General features: G+C 42.5%; 1 protein-coding gene across 1 annotated transcript in view; it reads right to left on the bottom strand.

Moving 5' to 3' along the window:
* TBX5 (T-box transcription factor 5) overlaps positions 1-15,190 on the bottom strand; it is a 61,273-nt gene that overhangs the window by 43,038 nt on the left and 3,045 nt on the right. The window contains exons 2-3 of the mRNA XM_063143787.1: positions 13,273-13,367; positions 4,186-4,305 (exon numbers count right to left, since the gene is read on the bottom strand). Coding sequence (XP_062999857.1) covers positions 4,186-4,305; positions 13,273-13,367 — 215 coding nt within the window. The remainder of the gene's footprint in view (positions 1-4,185; positions 4,306-13,272; positions 13,368-15,190) is intronic.

The following is a 15,190-nucleotide window of genomic DNA, read 5'->3' as shown; positions in this document are numbered from 1 at the left end:
ATTAGCCATCAGTTCCTTTGTTGTCTACTCACAATCACTATGGTGGTAGAGTCCTAAAGAGGTACTAGAAAGAACCTGGTTGCCATATGAAATGTCATGCTATTCATCACACAAGTGCATTGACACGGATGCATGGGTGAGAGACAAGTTGCCTCAACTTCTCATACAGAAATAGGCAGCACAATTTCATACGTTAACCTTCTGCAACTTGTTGCGCTCAAGACGTTTTGGATTACAACTCACAGCATTCCTGACCATCGCCCAAGCTGGCTGAGGCTGATGGAGGTTGACATCCAAAAAAAAAAAAAAAATCTAGAGAGCACCAGGTGGAAGAAAGTTGCTATCCAATTCGTTCAATGGGATTTATTCTTGGGTTAGTTATGCTCAGTTTAGGGATGTTTGAAAAATCCACAAAACAACCAAATAAGTTCCAATTTCTGTTATTCTGACTTGAGGATTCTGTAGTAGGCTTCTTTTCTGAAGTAGCATGGATCCTGTGGATTTGCAGACCGTTTTAAAAAAAAACGTTCTGAAATTTAACACAAATTTAGTTGTAGAAAAATATGTCTTCAAGAGAGGCTGGACAGCCATCTGTTGAGGATACTGTAGCTCGGAATCAATGGCAATAAATCCTGATGGTTATAGGCTACCTCCAGTGTCAAACACAGTATGCCTATGTACACCAGCTCCTGGGGAACATGGGCAGGAGGGTGCTGCTATATTCATGTCCTACTTCTGCATTTCCCATGGGGCAGCTGTTTGGCCACTGTGTGAACAAAATGCTGGACTAGATGGACCCTTGGTCTGATCCAGCATGACTCTTCTTATGTTCTTACTATTTCCTGTATCTTAGATGGCCTAACAACCCCCCTCCAACTCTGTGATTCTAAGTAGGGGTGTATTTAGCAGATGGTTAAATATCTTTTGTTCCATCATGCACTCATTGATGAAATCAGATATATATTTTTAATGTAGGAGAGTCATTTACACTGATGCACATTTGCACAAGTGTGAATATGTGCAACTCCCCCTTCCACTTGAAAGGAAAAAGCCAGCCTGCACATCTACGGAAAATCCATGCAACTTGAAAAAAGATGGACCACTCCAGAATCTGCAGGTCAAATTCATAGACAGCTGAACACATTTGAATCCTTTGCACTTTTCTCTGCCGTCCCTAAATCTACGTATACAGAGGACTGTAGCCTTATTAACTCCCTTGGGCCCTGGAGAGGGAGGTGAACTCTGAAGAATGACAAGGATATTAAACAAGACATCCCCCAAAGAAAGAAAGTACTATAGAGACAAAAACGTGGGCAGTGATTTACCAAGATCAGAAAGAAAACAGGAGCTGTTCCTGGTAAATATACAGACATTTGGAGCATATGTCAAACCACTCTGATTATTTTTGCTAACGTATTCACAGTAATTCCAGGGGTGCTTCAGACAATACTTTTTGTAGTGCAATCACCCTGCCTTGTTCACTGGAAGATAACAGGGGATCCAAATGCTGGTGCTATTTGTAACCCTCCCATGTTTTGATACTGCTTCTTCTTTCTTTTTTCTTACCATAGCAAATCTGTTAGGAAGGGAAAGGTGAGCTTCATTGTGTCTTTTGATTCACAAAGCTAGGAGCCTCTGTCTGGAAGCACCCTGGGTGTGCAATTCCCAAATATATCTTTCTCTCCCTCTTGCTCTTTCCAACTGTCCATGCTCATTTGTGGATCTTTAATGTATATATTGGAGAGGAACGCACAGTTTCCTGGCCCAAGAGAAAGAGAACCCTACACCACATTGAAGATGAATTGCCTTCTTTGGCTTTGCTCTGGATGGATCTGTATTTTGATTTTTTTTTAACCCTTTAACAGGTGTGCTTCTTCTGCTCCTGTCCCCCAAACCAAATTAGATTGAGAGGATAATAGATATTCACCAATCTGCCAGAGCTATCTAGCAAATAATTAACTCCCTCACTACCACTTCAAACAACAGTAACCAGCACCAATTTTGGAAACCATGGTCTATAAACTGATAAAATATTCTGTGAAAGCAACCAGGGTTGGGGGAGTTCATAGTTTAAAAACCCAGGGCCATAAACCAAGGGGGGATCCGCACGTCATACCCAGAGCACTTCTATGCGACCCCAGTGCACCCCGAAAACGATAGTCTAACTTGCCTGGAGCCGAGGAAGAAGCGTGCTTGCCGTCGCTGCCGCTGCCGCCGCCACCCAACTTCCTCCTCGCTGGCTGGGACGGAGAGCTCAGGGGAAGAAGGCGGGGTGGAGAGCTTCTTCCACTCTCCACCCTGCTTTCTTCCGCCGAGCTCTCCTCGCCGGTTGGCGAGGAGGGAGATGGGCGGCGATGGCAAGCATGCTTTTTCCTCATTTTTTTTACAGGCAAGTTAGACGATCGTTTTCGGGGTGCACTGGGGTCGCATAGAAGCGCTCTAGGTACGACATGCGGATCCCCCCCAGGTAAAATTAATAAGTGCAGTCTGATCTCACGTACGCATTCTCAGGAATTCAGTGGGATTTAATCCTAGGTAAGTGTGGATAAGCTTTCAGTCTTTAAGAACCTTCGGTTCCAAGGGAGAGTTTAAAAATGTCCTATGAACTGTGATGTGGTGTACTGGTTAGAGCACTGGACTGGGACTCGGGAGATCTGGGTTCTAGTCCCCACTTGGCCATGAAGCTCACTGGGTGATTTTGGCCCAAACCCTGACTCTCAGCCTGACCTACCTCACTGGGTTGTTGTGAGGATAAAATGGAGAAAATGGGGTTCCTGCATACTGCTTTGGGTTCCTTGGAGGAAAGGTGGTATATACATGGAATGAATAAATAGATACATTCATTTGGGAATCTCACTGAATTTCATAGGACATTCCTGAGTAAACATGCTTGGAATCTACTCTCTCTTCTACTGAAAAGTAACCATTGAATTATTGGGGAGGGAGATGGAGGACTAGCCCCTTACCTTTAATTTCATTTATTTGCTATATTTATATTCAGCATTGCCTTCACTGAACTCATGTATGTTTTACGTACATGTTTCTTCCCCCTCACAACAACCCTGACTGGTAAGTTTGGATAAGAAATGGTGACTAGCCAAGGTCACCCAGTGAGCTTTATGGCTGAGTGGGGGATTTGAACTTGTGTCTCTCCACTCCTAGTCCGACATTCTAACCACACAGACTCCTTTCCATCAATCTAGTTCCATCGACCGTGTTTACTTGTAATGCTGGCAAATCATGGGTTAATTAACCCACCATTAATCCACAGCTATAGCATCTGTCAAATGTGTTCCATGGCCATTTTGAATATTCACACTCACACACACACACACACCAATTGGGCTGATCAGAGATTACTACATGATGTCCAAACCTGGACATATAAGTAAATTCTGGGTTAAACAACCCACAGCTAAGTGTGGGTTGTTTAGCTCATCATTAATGTATAGTGTTCAGGTCCAGCCATTATGTAGCAACCTTCAATGTGCCCAATCAGGGAATTATATTTTTAAAAGGCTGCTGTGACAAATTGCAGGTTAATGTACCAAGAATTCTCTCCTGTTACATGTGAACAGCCGTAAAGTATTAAATGGGGCTGATTACCATTTAAGTGCATACAGGAATGCATCCTTAGTTAAGAACATAAAAAGAGCCCTGCTGGATCCAACCAAGGTTCCATCTAGTCCAACACTCTGTTCACACAGGGGCCAACCAGCTGCCGACCAGTAACCCATATGCAGGAAACGGGTGCAACCCACCCATGTTCCCCAGCAACTAGTGCATATAGGCTTACTGCCTCTGATACTGGAGGTTGCACTTAGCCATCAGGACTAGTAGCCATTGATAGCCTTCTCCTTCAGGAATGTATCCAACCCCCATTTAAAGCCATCCAAATTGGTGGCCATCAACACAACTTAGTTTAACTATACGCTGTGCGAAGAAGTCCTTCCTTTTATCGGTCCTGTTCTTACTGTTTTTAGAATTTAATAATTGGCTAAAATCAAAGGTAGTCATGGAATGGGACTTGCAATTTCACTAAAGGCCCCCATACCTTCAAACACATACACCTTTGAACACTGCTGAAATGAATGGGACTTTCAACTGCTTAACTTAAGTTGGACAGCACCCTTGTTAGCCCTAAACCAGATGCCACCCCCACCCCCAACCACTCCAAGTGCATACCATTTATTATCTGCAAATTTGTATCTATGGTCATCAGAGGGGACAATATCCATCAACAGAATGTACTTCGTTTTGGGGTTGAGTCCCGTGACTTTCACTTTGTAACTGGGAAACATTCGCCTACAAAGGAAATAAAAGATATAAATATTAGCAGAAGTCGCCGTTGATCTTTAAACAGTTTGTTCCGGAATAAATGAAATCTACAACCTATCATAGTATAGGCATGATTGAGGAGCAGGGAGTAAATACTTCTTTCATCAGAGATTAAATTATTGTTAAGGGCCATGATCCTCATGTAAGTTCTCCTACTCGTACTCTATGGACGATACCTAAAATACGTATAGCGTTGATCGTAAACATTTACTCAGAAGGATATCCTACTGATTGCTTCTGAATAAATATAGTTAAAATTGCTGCTGCTTTTTAATTTTCATTTTATTTTTAAGAAAAAAAACTTATCCAACACCTGTCTTCTTCAAAGAGTTTCCCAACCATACCTGGGTGTCTATGATGGTATCTAGCCAAAATGGAGCATTTATCAATCACATTTATGCCAAATAATTAAAACATCCTAAAGCAGAACTATGTGAAAACAAAACACTAATATTTGACAGATCAAAGAGCTATCACCTAGGTAGCCTACCCATTTGCCATCATATTCTTATGCAGTAATCGATACATTACAGAAGTGCTTGGAGGACGGGACAAAGAAGGTTCCCTTCTCCAGGTAACAGAATACTTAAATTGATTGCAATTTCCTGCGAAGGTATTTACCATTCTTCCTTTTGTTCTATTCTGCTTCTACAATCTCTGCTTCCTCTCCACTAGTATGAGATTTAGGTTAGTTACGGTGCAATCCTATGCATGTTTAGACAGGAAAAAAAAGCCCTACAACTCAAAAGAAAACATCCTGCAATGAATGCTGGGAATTCATTGAATTCAGTAGTATTTTAGGATACTTTTAGTATGCTTTTAGGAAGTTTTTAACAGTGTATACTACGTTTTTAATCGGTTTTGCTGTTGTTCCCCACCTTGATCCAATCGGAGAGGCGGGTAAGAAATAAATTATTATTATTATTATTATTATTATTGGACTTTTTTCTGTCTACGCATAGGATTGCAATCTTAAGTTAATTAGGGCATTGTTAGGCCTGGGGCCACAGCCCCGAAATGATTTCCCACAGCCCTGGATCGCTTCCTCACATGCCTAAGTGCCCATTGATGCCAATGGAAAGTTTTTTTTTTCCTCAGCTTAATTGCCATGAAGGGAGCAAGTTTCAAGGGGGATTCCAGCCCCCTATTCCAAATGATACAATGCATCCACATGCACACATATCCCACTGAGCTAAGGGGGGGAAATCTATTAGAACTAATGGGACAATTTTCCTAAGCTTAGCTGCCATACTGGGGGTGGGAATTACTAGTTTGGGCTGGAAGGGCTACCCCCCCCCTTTCCTTGTGCACATTGGTCCCTCCAGATCCTCCCTTGGCATTGCAATTCAGCTTAGAAAAACTCTTTCCACTGATACCAAATGGAAAGATTGAACCTGGAATGTTTTAAGTGCCCAGCAGTTATTATACAAATAGATGGCCCACGCTATCCAAAGTTCTCTGGGCAGCATGCAAGTTAACAAAACACATTTAATTTTCACTCCACCTCTTCTGCAGAGGAAAGGCTCAGCTCAGTTAAGGTTGAATAATGCAACCCCAACTGCAATCCATGCTTTTGAGGAGCTGGTGTGTCATTTTAAACAGGCATGGGCAAACTTCAGGCTTGTGTGTTTGAATTTGCTTTTTTGCCCCCACTAGAACCCAGATGACCATCAATGGGAGCTAGGTGCAAAATGGTGACTTGGGGTGGGTGGAAACTAACACAATAAATAGATTCAAGGATATACTATACTCCCTGAGGAGAGGTGGCTCTATATTTGGGGCAAATGTGGCAGTAACTCTCTGCTTCTCAGCTACCCATGTGTGGCAGAAAAATCCCCCCAACCCTCGCACAACCAGGAACATTCGCTCCAATGCATGGCATGCAGCTGACAATTGTCACCAATGATCTGACAATCTCAGTAGAATAATTGAGTATTTGCCCTGCAATTACCCCCACCAGCCTCAACAAGCAGCAGCTATCACTACGATCATTTGTGCATGTGCAAATTTGCAAAACATCACAAAACCACAAAACCCAATTCCGTCAATGGGCACACAATAAAATGAAGGGAAAGGAAAGGAACCTCTCGTGCAAGCACTGAGTCATTACTGACTCTTGGAGGGACACCAGCTTCCGCTGACATTTTCTTGGCAGGCCTTATAGGGGGGTGGTTTGCCGTTGCCTTCCCTGGCCATTATTACCTTTCCCCCAGCTAACTGGGTACTCATTTTACCGACCTCGGGAGGATGGAAGGCTGAGTTGACCCGAGCCGGCTGCCTGAAACCAGCTTCCACTGGGATCGAACTCAGGCCGTGGGGAGAGTTTCAGCTGCAGAAACTGCTGCTTTACTGCTCTGCGCCACACGAGGCTCATAATAAAATGAAAGCCACCTGAAAATCTCCAAAGTACAGACAGAAAGGATTTTGCACAATCTGCACATCCCTAGCTGATGTACAACCAGATTTGTGTAGAAATAAGTCTGAGCAGAGTGGCTGTGCACACTCAAAAGCAGGTTAAAAGTCTTTTAAACAAACACAGAATTATCTCTTCTGAGATCATCTTATATTTAAAGAGAAGCCACATGCTCAATCAGATTTGCCAACTAAAACTAAACCATTTATTATAGATTATATAGGCATCGCTGGGGGAGTGTCAGAGAAATCTACAACCGAATCAAATGATTTTGGATTTATATTAATTCTCCCTGCAGATGTTGTAGTGGACCAGCTTTTCCCACATCACAAAAACTCCGCAGACTTGAGGCCTTTAAAAAAAAAAAACTTTCCGGAATTTTATGTAAATTTAATCATAGAAAAATATGTTGAAAGATAAATAAAATATAAAAACACGAGCTGAAAATGCACACTCCCCACATAGGCTAATACATGAAAATGTGGATGGGGGGGGGGATTTGTGCTTGGGGCTTGCATGTGCAAATTTGGGAATTGGGGGAATCTGATTCTGTCAATGAGCGGGTGACAGAACGAAAGACTCCTGACAACCTGCGAAATACAGATGATACTAATTTTACAAAATTGGCTATTTGCCTTTAACTGATTCCCTTTCCTTAACCAGTCAATCACCCTTGAGGATTATATAGAGGATGTTTAGCAGCAGGGATGATTCTAATCTGAATTTTCTGTACTGATGACCTCAGGAAAAGGTTGCCTGATGCCTAGTTACTGAAGGCGAATTGACTACTGCAATGGCCGAATTTTGTCTTACTGCTGCTTTCACTCTTACAAGTGGGGGGGGGGAGAGAGAGAGGGGGAGAGAGAGAGAGAGAGAGAGAGAGAGAGAGAGAGAGAGAGAGAGAGAGAGAGCACTTGTATCCAGCCCCAGCCAGCATGGCTAATGGTTTGGAATGCTGGGAGTTGTAGTCCAAAACACCTGCAGGGCACAAGGTTGGGAAAGGCTCCTTTAAACGAATGCAAGCACCTACCATTCTATAAAGTTATGTGACTTTATAGAACAGCTATAGCTCAGTTGTACAACACAGGCTGGATCAAGGCTGCCCAGTGACCTTTGTGGCTGAATGGGGATTTGAACTCAGGTCTCCTCACTACAAATCCAGCACTCTAACCACTACACCACTGTAGCTCTCACTTCACACATTTAGGGAGACATCCTATCAATAGTGCTGTTGATGAACAGAAGCCTCAAATGTGACGGCTTCTGATTATACAATGCAGGAGGCGGAGCAGCAGAGGTGATCTTCACCTCCCCGTCGCCATCCCCACACACTACATTTTTAGCTAGACAGGCTTTTTTTGCCCATCTAGTGATGGTGCTTTAAAGGGGAGGGGAGGAGGTTGGAGAGCCCTCAGGATAGCTTGTATCCTGACCTCTGCAGTGTCGTCCCCTCCCTGCCCACTGGAACGCCCCCTTTCCCCATTCTCTAAGGGTGATTTTCTGCCCCAGACACCATCTGGTGTGGTTCTTTCTGTGTTGGCTCTGAAGGGTCAGGGTCGGAACTCCAATTCCCCCTTCTGAGAGTGGAGCTCTATGTCCACCTTCGGAAGGGAGAATCCCCAGTATCATATGACCCCTAAGACAACGTCTAGAGGGTATAGGATCACTTCCTCCACCAACGAAGGCATTGGGTACACTGGATGGTACACTGGATGGTTTAGCCTTCTATTATCCATCAAGCAATGCTCCATTTCAATAAACAGGTGGGTGGGTGAGATGCAGAAGGTCAACACTCCAAAAATTGCTCTAGCTGACCCACTGGCCACCTGAGAAACTCTGTTATTTCAGAAAGGTGTAAGACATTTATTATCCCTTGATGTAGTTGGGTGTTTGCAATTCATCTGTCTAGTTCAAGTTCAGGATTATATTACTATCAGCCAGAAACCATCCCCAAAGTGTTGTTTTTTTAAAAAAAATTTTACAAAACTACAAGATAGCAGAATACACCAGTTTTACTACTGATGTCTACACCTATATCATAATTAGAGCTGCATCATTTAGTTGATTAATTTGTCATATGAATACTCCCCCCAACCATTAGGACATTAAAAAGGTGCCTGTGATTAATTCATGTAACCGGGGAGGGGCTGGGGATTGAAAAATAATACACTTACAAAAAGTGTGGGTGAGAGAGTGGCTTTGATTAAAAAAAAACCAGAACTATTCTTTTTATTTATATACACTTCTTTTTTTTACAAATGTAATAATTAATCAATTTAAACCTATATGATTAATTGACTAATGTTGCAAAACTATGAACACTTATTAAGGAGTAACTCCCACTGAATTTAGTGAGACTTATAAACATGTCCCTGATCCGGTTGCAGAGCTGCATAATTAAGTGTGGGCTATTATTATTATTATTATTATTACTATTATTATTATTATTATAAAAACAACTAAGAGAATGTTAGTATATTAAAGACCTTTGGCTCTCTAGACATTGTTGGACTACAACTCCCATAATCCTTCACTGGGGATGATGGCAGTTGGAGGCCCAGCATCTGGTGGGGCAAAACGTTTATTCCCAAACAACTGCCAGCATTCCTCAGCCAACCACAAGACTCTGCTGTTGTTCTCTGTCACAAACTAACAAGACTACCTTCTGGGGGAATTGTTTGCGTGTGTTTGATTTATACATATCCACAGACAAAGTATGTATTTAAAATGTACTTATATGCATATAATTGTAACAACACAGCTACTGATGGGGTGGAAGCTGAAACACTTAGCTCTAAATATATTGCTAGCTTTCTTTCTTTCTATATACATACACAATAAGTTTATAATAGTGAGTTTATAGGAGTGTGTGAGAGTGTATATATACAGAGACACAAAGACATCATAATTTATCAATAAGGCAGGTCCATAGGAAATCCTTTCCTGCAAACTAAAAGTAGAAACAGGAGGGGGGGGAGAGAAAAAAGGAAAAGAAAAGAAAACAACACAGGAATAGATTTGTTTAAAACTGACTGCGTTTTCCACTTCATCCCAGGGCCGATCTACACCAAGCAGGATATAACACTTTTAAAACGGTATGAAAACTGTATATGGAATGTGTCCTGGGCCTGAACAGTTGTCATAACCATTATAAACCATCATAAGCAGTAGTGTAGATCCTGCCCCAGACTTAGGACAGGATCCAAGGAATTGTGGAAATGATACCAGGAGCCTAAGGCTGCAATCCTATGCATGTTTAGATGGGGGGTGGGGAATCCTACAACTCCCAGCATCCCAACTAGGCATACTGGGACTTTTCCCCCTCCTAAACATCCATAGGATTTCACCTTTAGATGGCTTTTGATTCCCCTACTCCATGATATTCTCTCTCTCTCTCTCTCACACACACACACACACAGCATCCCCACAATTGCTTTCGAAATGAAGGAGAGCTTCAAAAGCAATTTGTAATATAGCAGTGGGCCGGTGGTGATTATGTTCAAAGAGGGTCAGCTTTTCTTTAAAAAAAAAAACTAAAAATTCAGTAAGCGAGTGCAGCCTCTTCACTTCACCTCCAATAAAACCAGCACAGAACACTGGCCCCATTCAGACAACATGCTAAACCATGCTGCTTAACCACAAAATGGTTTATTTATTTATTGCCTTTATATATTATACTGCCCCATAGCTGAAGCTCTCTGGGCAGTTTACAAAAGTTAAAAAAACAGTAAACACTAAAAACAAATATACAAAGTTTAAAAACATAAAATGGTTACGCATTCTGTTAATCATTTTGTGGTTCAGCAGCATGGTTTAGCGTGTTGTCTGAACGTGGCCACTCTGAACAAATTTTGTCCTTTTCTTAAAGCTGCTACCAATGCAACAGAGGCACATGTTTCAGAACACCAATGTGAATAATACTAGTAGCAATACTACTACTACTATTCCACCATCTCCTATATTGCCCTTATAGCAAAAGGCAACTTTGGTATAATTAATATTAACACTAATATTATCATTAGTATTATTACTGTTACTACTAGTAGTAAAACTACTAGTAATAATAATAATAATAATAATAATAATAATAGTATTATTGTTAATAATGCTAATTACACCAAAGAAAAGTTGGCTTTTGATTTAAGGGGCAATATAGGAACTAGTGGAGTAAACCCTCTATTATTCCAGGCCCACCAATGCAGTATCTTCCAGTCCAATTCTGCTCATGTTGACTCCGAAAAAATGGGCAGCCCGATTGGGATTAGGAGTAGTAGATTTTTCCTGAAGGCCAACAGGGGAGAAGTAACTCCTTTTCTGGTTATGATCAGGAGGTGCCACCACAAAAGGGATTAATTTTGTACCCTGTCTTGATCCCATTGTTACAAACTCATTGAGTCTAGATCTGTGTATACACTGAAAGGACTGAAAACATAACAAATCTCTTACAGGTATATAAATAAATTTGATCTCTCTCTCTCTCTCTCTCTCTCTCTCTGCATACATATGTGCATTTATATACACAATAATAATAAAATAATAATAACCTATACTGAGAAGTGATATGTAAAGGTGCAGTACCATCCTTTGCATAGAAGGATCTACACTACTGCTTTAAAGCACTTTATAACAGTTTTGACAACTGTATATGGAGTGTGTCGTGGGCCCCAACAGTTGTCAAAACTGTTATAAAGCACTTTAAAGCAGTAGTGTAGATCCCGGTTTACTCAGAAGAAAGCAGCACTGCATTAAGTGGTGTGCACTAGCAAGTAACTGCGTTCCCATTTATCTGGGAGTAACTTATGAGTACACATGCCTAGGATTGCACGGTAATAATATTAATAGTTTTAATATTAATTTCAAGTGTTCAGCTGGCCCCAACACCACATTTCTCTTAGAAAGAAAGAAAGAAAGAAAGAAAGAAAGAAAGAAAGAAAGAAAGAAAGAAAGAAAGAGGCAGGATTCAGGAAAAGGTTTTACATTTCAAGATCCACTGATTTCAAGGAGAGAAAACCCCCGTGCCTACTTAACTCTCCCACTCAAACCAATGCGGCTCACAGTGCAATCTTATCCCGGGTATGTCTACTCAAAAGCAAATCCCATGGATTTCAAAGGAACTTCCTCCCAGGAAAATGTGTATAGGACTGGAGCCTCACGGTGCGGATTGTGGCGAAATGTTCACAGTGCTTGCATCGTGGGAAGCAGGAAATAACAAAAGTTGGGGAGGGAGGGAATGAAAGAAAACCAATTCTTAGGACAAACAAACAGAAGTCCTTCTACTGATCAAAGTCAAGAACTTTCCCCAATAGCTCTATGCTGTGCGTGTTTATTCTGAAATCAACCCCATTACGTTGAACGGGACTTACTTCCAAGTAAACGAGAAAGAAATTGCAACACAGAAGTTGATCGTCTCGTTTAGCCGATGCATCTCCGTGATTAACGGAAGAATCTATGCAAGATTACTCAGAAGTAAGTCCCATTATATTCAATAGCACTTACTCCTGGGTAGGATCGTGGGTTAATAATTATCGCATCCACACAGGGTTTTTTCATAGGGCTTTAAATTACTTCACTTATTCGAAATATCCCAAGAAAATACCCCCTATTCAGTCGTGGTACACCTTAGTTTAATTTACACTGGTGTAAACTAATCCACGGGGCAATGGAAATGACGCACACCCCCGCTCTCAATCTCTCCCATTCATTCCAACGAGTTTCACAAAGGAGAATCGTGCCCCTCTGCTTTTCTGAAGGAAATCGTCCAATTTTGACTTTTTATTCATCCGTGAGCTACTTATTTCCTAAAATATCTATAGCTCATCTCTCCAGAAGACACACACACACACATGCAATTTACAAATTTTTCCGGAAGACAATAACCCGCAACCTCGGTAGAAAACCAAAGAAGGGCGAAACCCTAGAGGTGTCTACTCAGAAGTAAGTCTACCCAGGTCGTTCTATGGAACTTGCATGGGATGAGCAAGCTGCAACAAGCAGATCCAGCGAACTACAGCTCACTTCTAGAAAATGCCTTCGTAGAAGCACCCGCGGTTGAATTCCATGGGCCTTACACACATGGGAGTAAGGCCCATGGAATTCAATCTTCAGAAGATTGAACCCTAAAAAAATCCGCAACACGAAACCTACACCAAGCAGGATATTCCACTATGAAAGGGGTATGAAAGCGGTATATAAAAGGCAGGAGCCACACAACTGCTTTATAGCGGTATTGAAGTGCACTGACAACTGTTGGGAGCGATTGACACATAAAAATACTTAAATAAATAAATAAATAAATAAATAAATAAATAAATATACCGCTTCCATAGTGGAATATCCTGCTTGGTGTAGATGAGCCCTTACTCTACTTGATAACAAATCTCGCTTCCATCACAAACCGCGTGTTCAAATCAAGATGCAGACCAATGAAAACGCCCCCTCGCATTCTTTCCGGATTATATATTTATTTCTTAGTTCATTCTTTTATGCCATCCCCACGCCCGCCCCCAGTTCTGGATGCTTACCTTCCAGCTTTGGTTATAATCATTTCGGTCCCCACGTCATGAAATTTGAGCCATAATTCCCGTTCGTGTAAAAATACTTTGATTCCCTCCATGCCCTGGAGAGGGGGAGAGAAAGAAATGGAAAGACCCAAAAAATCATATAACTAGAGGAAATTCAAACCGCAAAGAAAGCAAGTGCGTTTCACCAGCCACGACTCCTCCCTTCCAACACGCAAATGGTGTTCATCTTATGTGAACCGCCCAGAGAGCTTCGGCTATGGGGCGGTATACAAATGCAATAAATAAATAAATAAATAAATAAATGAGAAAACGTTAGGCGCTGTTGTGGATTTGCTCCTCTTTTTCTTTTCAAGGCTGTTGTCCAATGCACACTGAATTTGGGAGCATGCCCCATCGAGTTCAACTGACATCCCGGTATTATATGCACCGGCTACAGTGTAACTGTCCTTTAACGAGTCACGTGTGAACGGGGATGGCGTGTTTGAAAAGACGAGGCTCTTCAGGCAGGCTCATCAGGGAGCCGAGATTGGCTGGCGGTTCCCTGTGGAGAGCGCCCTCGGTGGCCAACCCGTGTTTGTCGCTGCGTAACGTGTGAAAGGGCCATGAGGGAGCTGGCTTCCTTTTCTCTCTCTCTCTCTAGACGAAGCTAGCTGGACGTAGCTTTATATGTGGATGGAGCCGCTGCACAAACCAAGGCTTGGAGCGGGGCGATATTTCCCCAGATGGCGAGGAATGGACTTGAGAGGGAGGGAGGGAGAGGGGGAGAGAGAGGGAGGGAGGGAGAGAGGGCTGCAGGCTGGTAGTGTTCAAAGCAAACCCGCCGCTTTAGGCCCTCCGGAGATCTGCCCAGCGCCAGCGGCCGTGGGAGCCGCTTGGAAGTTTCTGATATGAGCCGGTCTGATAGGCTCCGAGCCAAGAGCATCAAAATAGAAGGGGCTATAATAGGATCGCCAGGGCAGAGAGTTTTCCGGGGGGGGGGGGGCAGAGAGACAGAGGAGATAGAAGTGCTCCGGAGCAAAGGGGTGTGTGTGAAATGCTAGTTGGGGGAGGAGGAGTTTGATCCAAGGTTCAGACATTCCTAAGCACTTCAAATATTCAGGCACCAGGAGAGAAATCTGCATATGTTAATGTCTCTGTGTAGGTGCGGATTTAGGACCAGGATGGATTTAAATTTCACAGGAGACAAAGCCAACCAATACATTCCTCATTCAAGTCGTCTCCAATGAAATAAATTCTTTCATTAATTTGCACCCAAACCAATGAGGGGGACGGTTTCCCCCCCCCCCGAAACTTAATTGCCACACTTGGGAGATCTTTTTTTTGGGGGGGGGAGTTTATTTATTTATTTAATTTATTTATTTATTGCACTTATATACCGCTCCCATAGCCAGGGCTTTCTGGGCGGTTTAGAGAAATTCTAAAATTAAGATAAAAACGAGCATACAAAATTTAAAATTCTAAAACACAGAACATACACACATAAAGCATTAAAAAACATTTTAAAAAACTAAACATGTGGGTGATTAAGATGTGCCGCCATATGCCTGGGCAAAGAGGAAAGTCTTAATCTGGCGCCGGAAAGACAGAAGCGTTGGTGCCTGGCGAGTCTCGTCAAGGAGATCATTCCATAGTCTGGGGGCCACCACCGAAAAGGCCTTTCCCCTCCCCCAGCTGCAATCCCCCTTGAAACTTGCAGCCCAACACAAGGCAATTGTGGAGGGGGGACAACCCTTTCAATTAACACTATTAGACATGCAGGACCCCACAGGAAAAGATCTAGGGCCCTGGAAAACAGATTCCGGGCTGCAGCCCCATGAGTCCCAATGTAATGACACTTTGCTCCGGCTGTTGTGCAAATCAGTCTTTGGGCTCAGTGACAAAGAGTAACTAAACGGTGAGTGTGCATTGAATAAAGTTG

Source organism: Elgaria multicarinata, chromosome 18 (genome assembly GCF_023053635.1).
Source record: "Elgaria multicarinata webbii isolate HBS135686 ecotype San Diego chromosome 18, rElgMul1.1.pri, whole genome shotgun sequence".
NCBI lineage: Eukaryota > Metazoa > Chordata > Lepidosauria > Squamata > Anguidae > Elgaria > Elgaria multicarinata.
The sequence above is the reverse complement of the archived record's forward strand: the minus strand, read 5'-3'. Positions and strand labels throughout refer to the sequence as shown.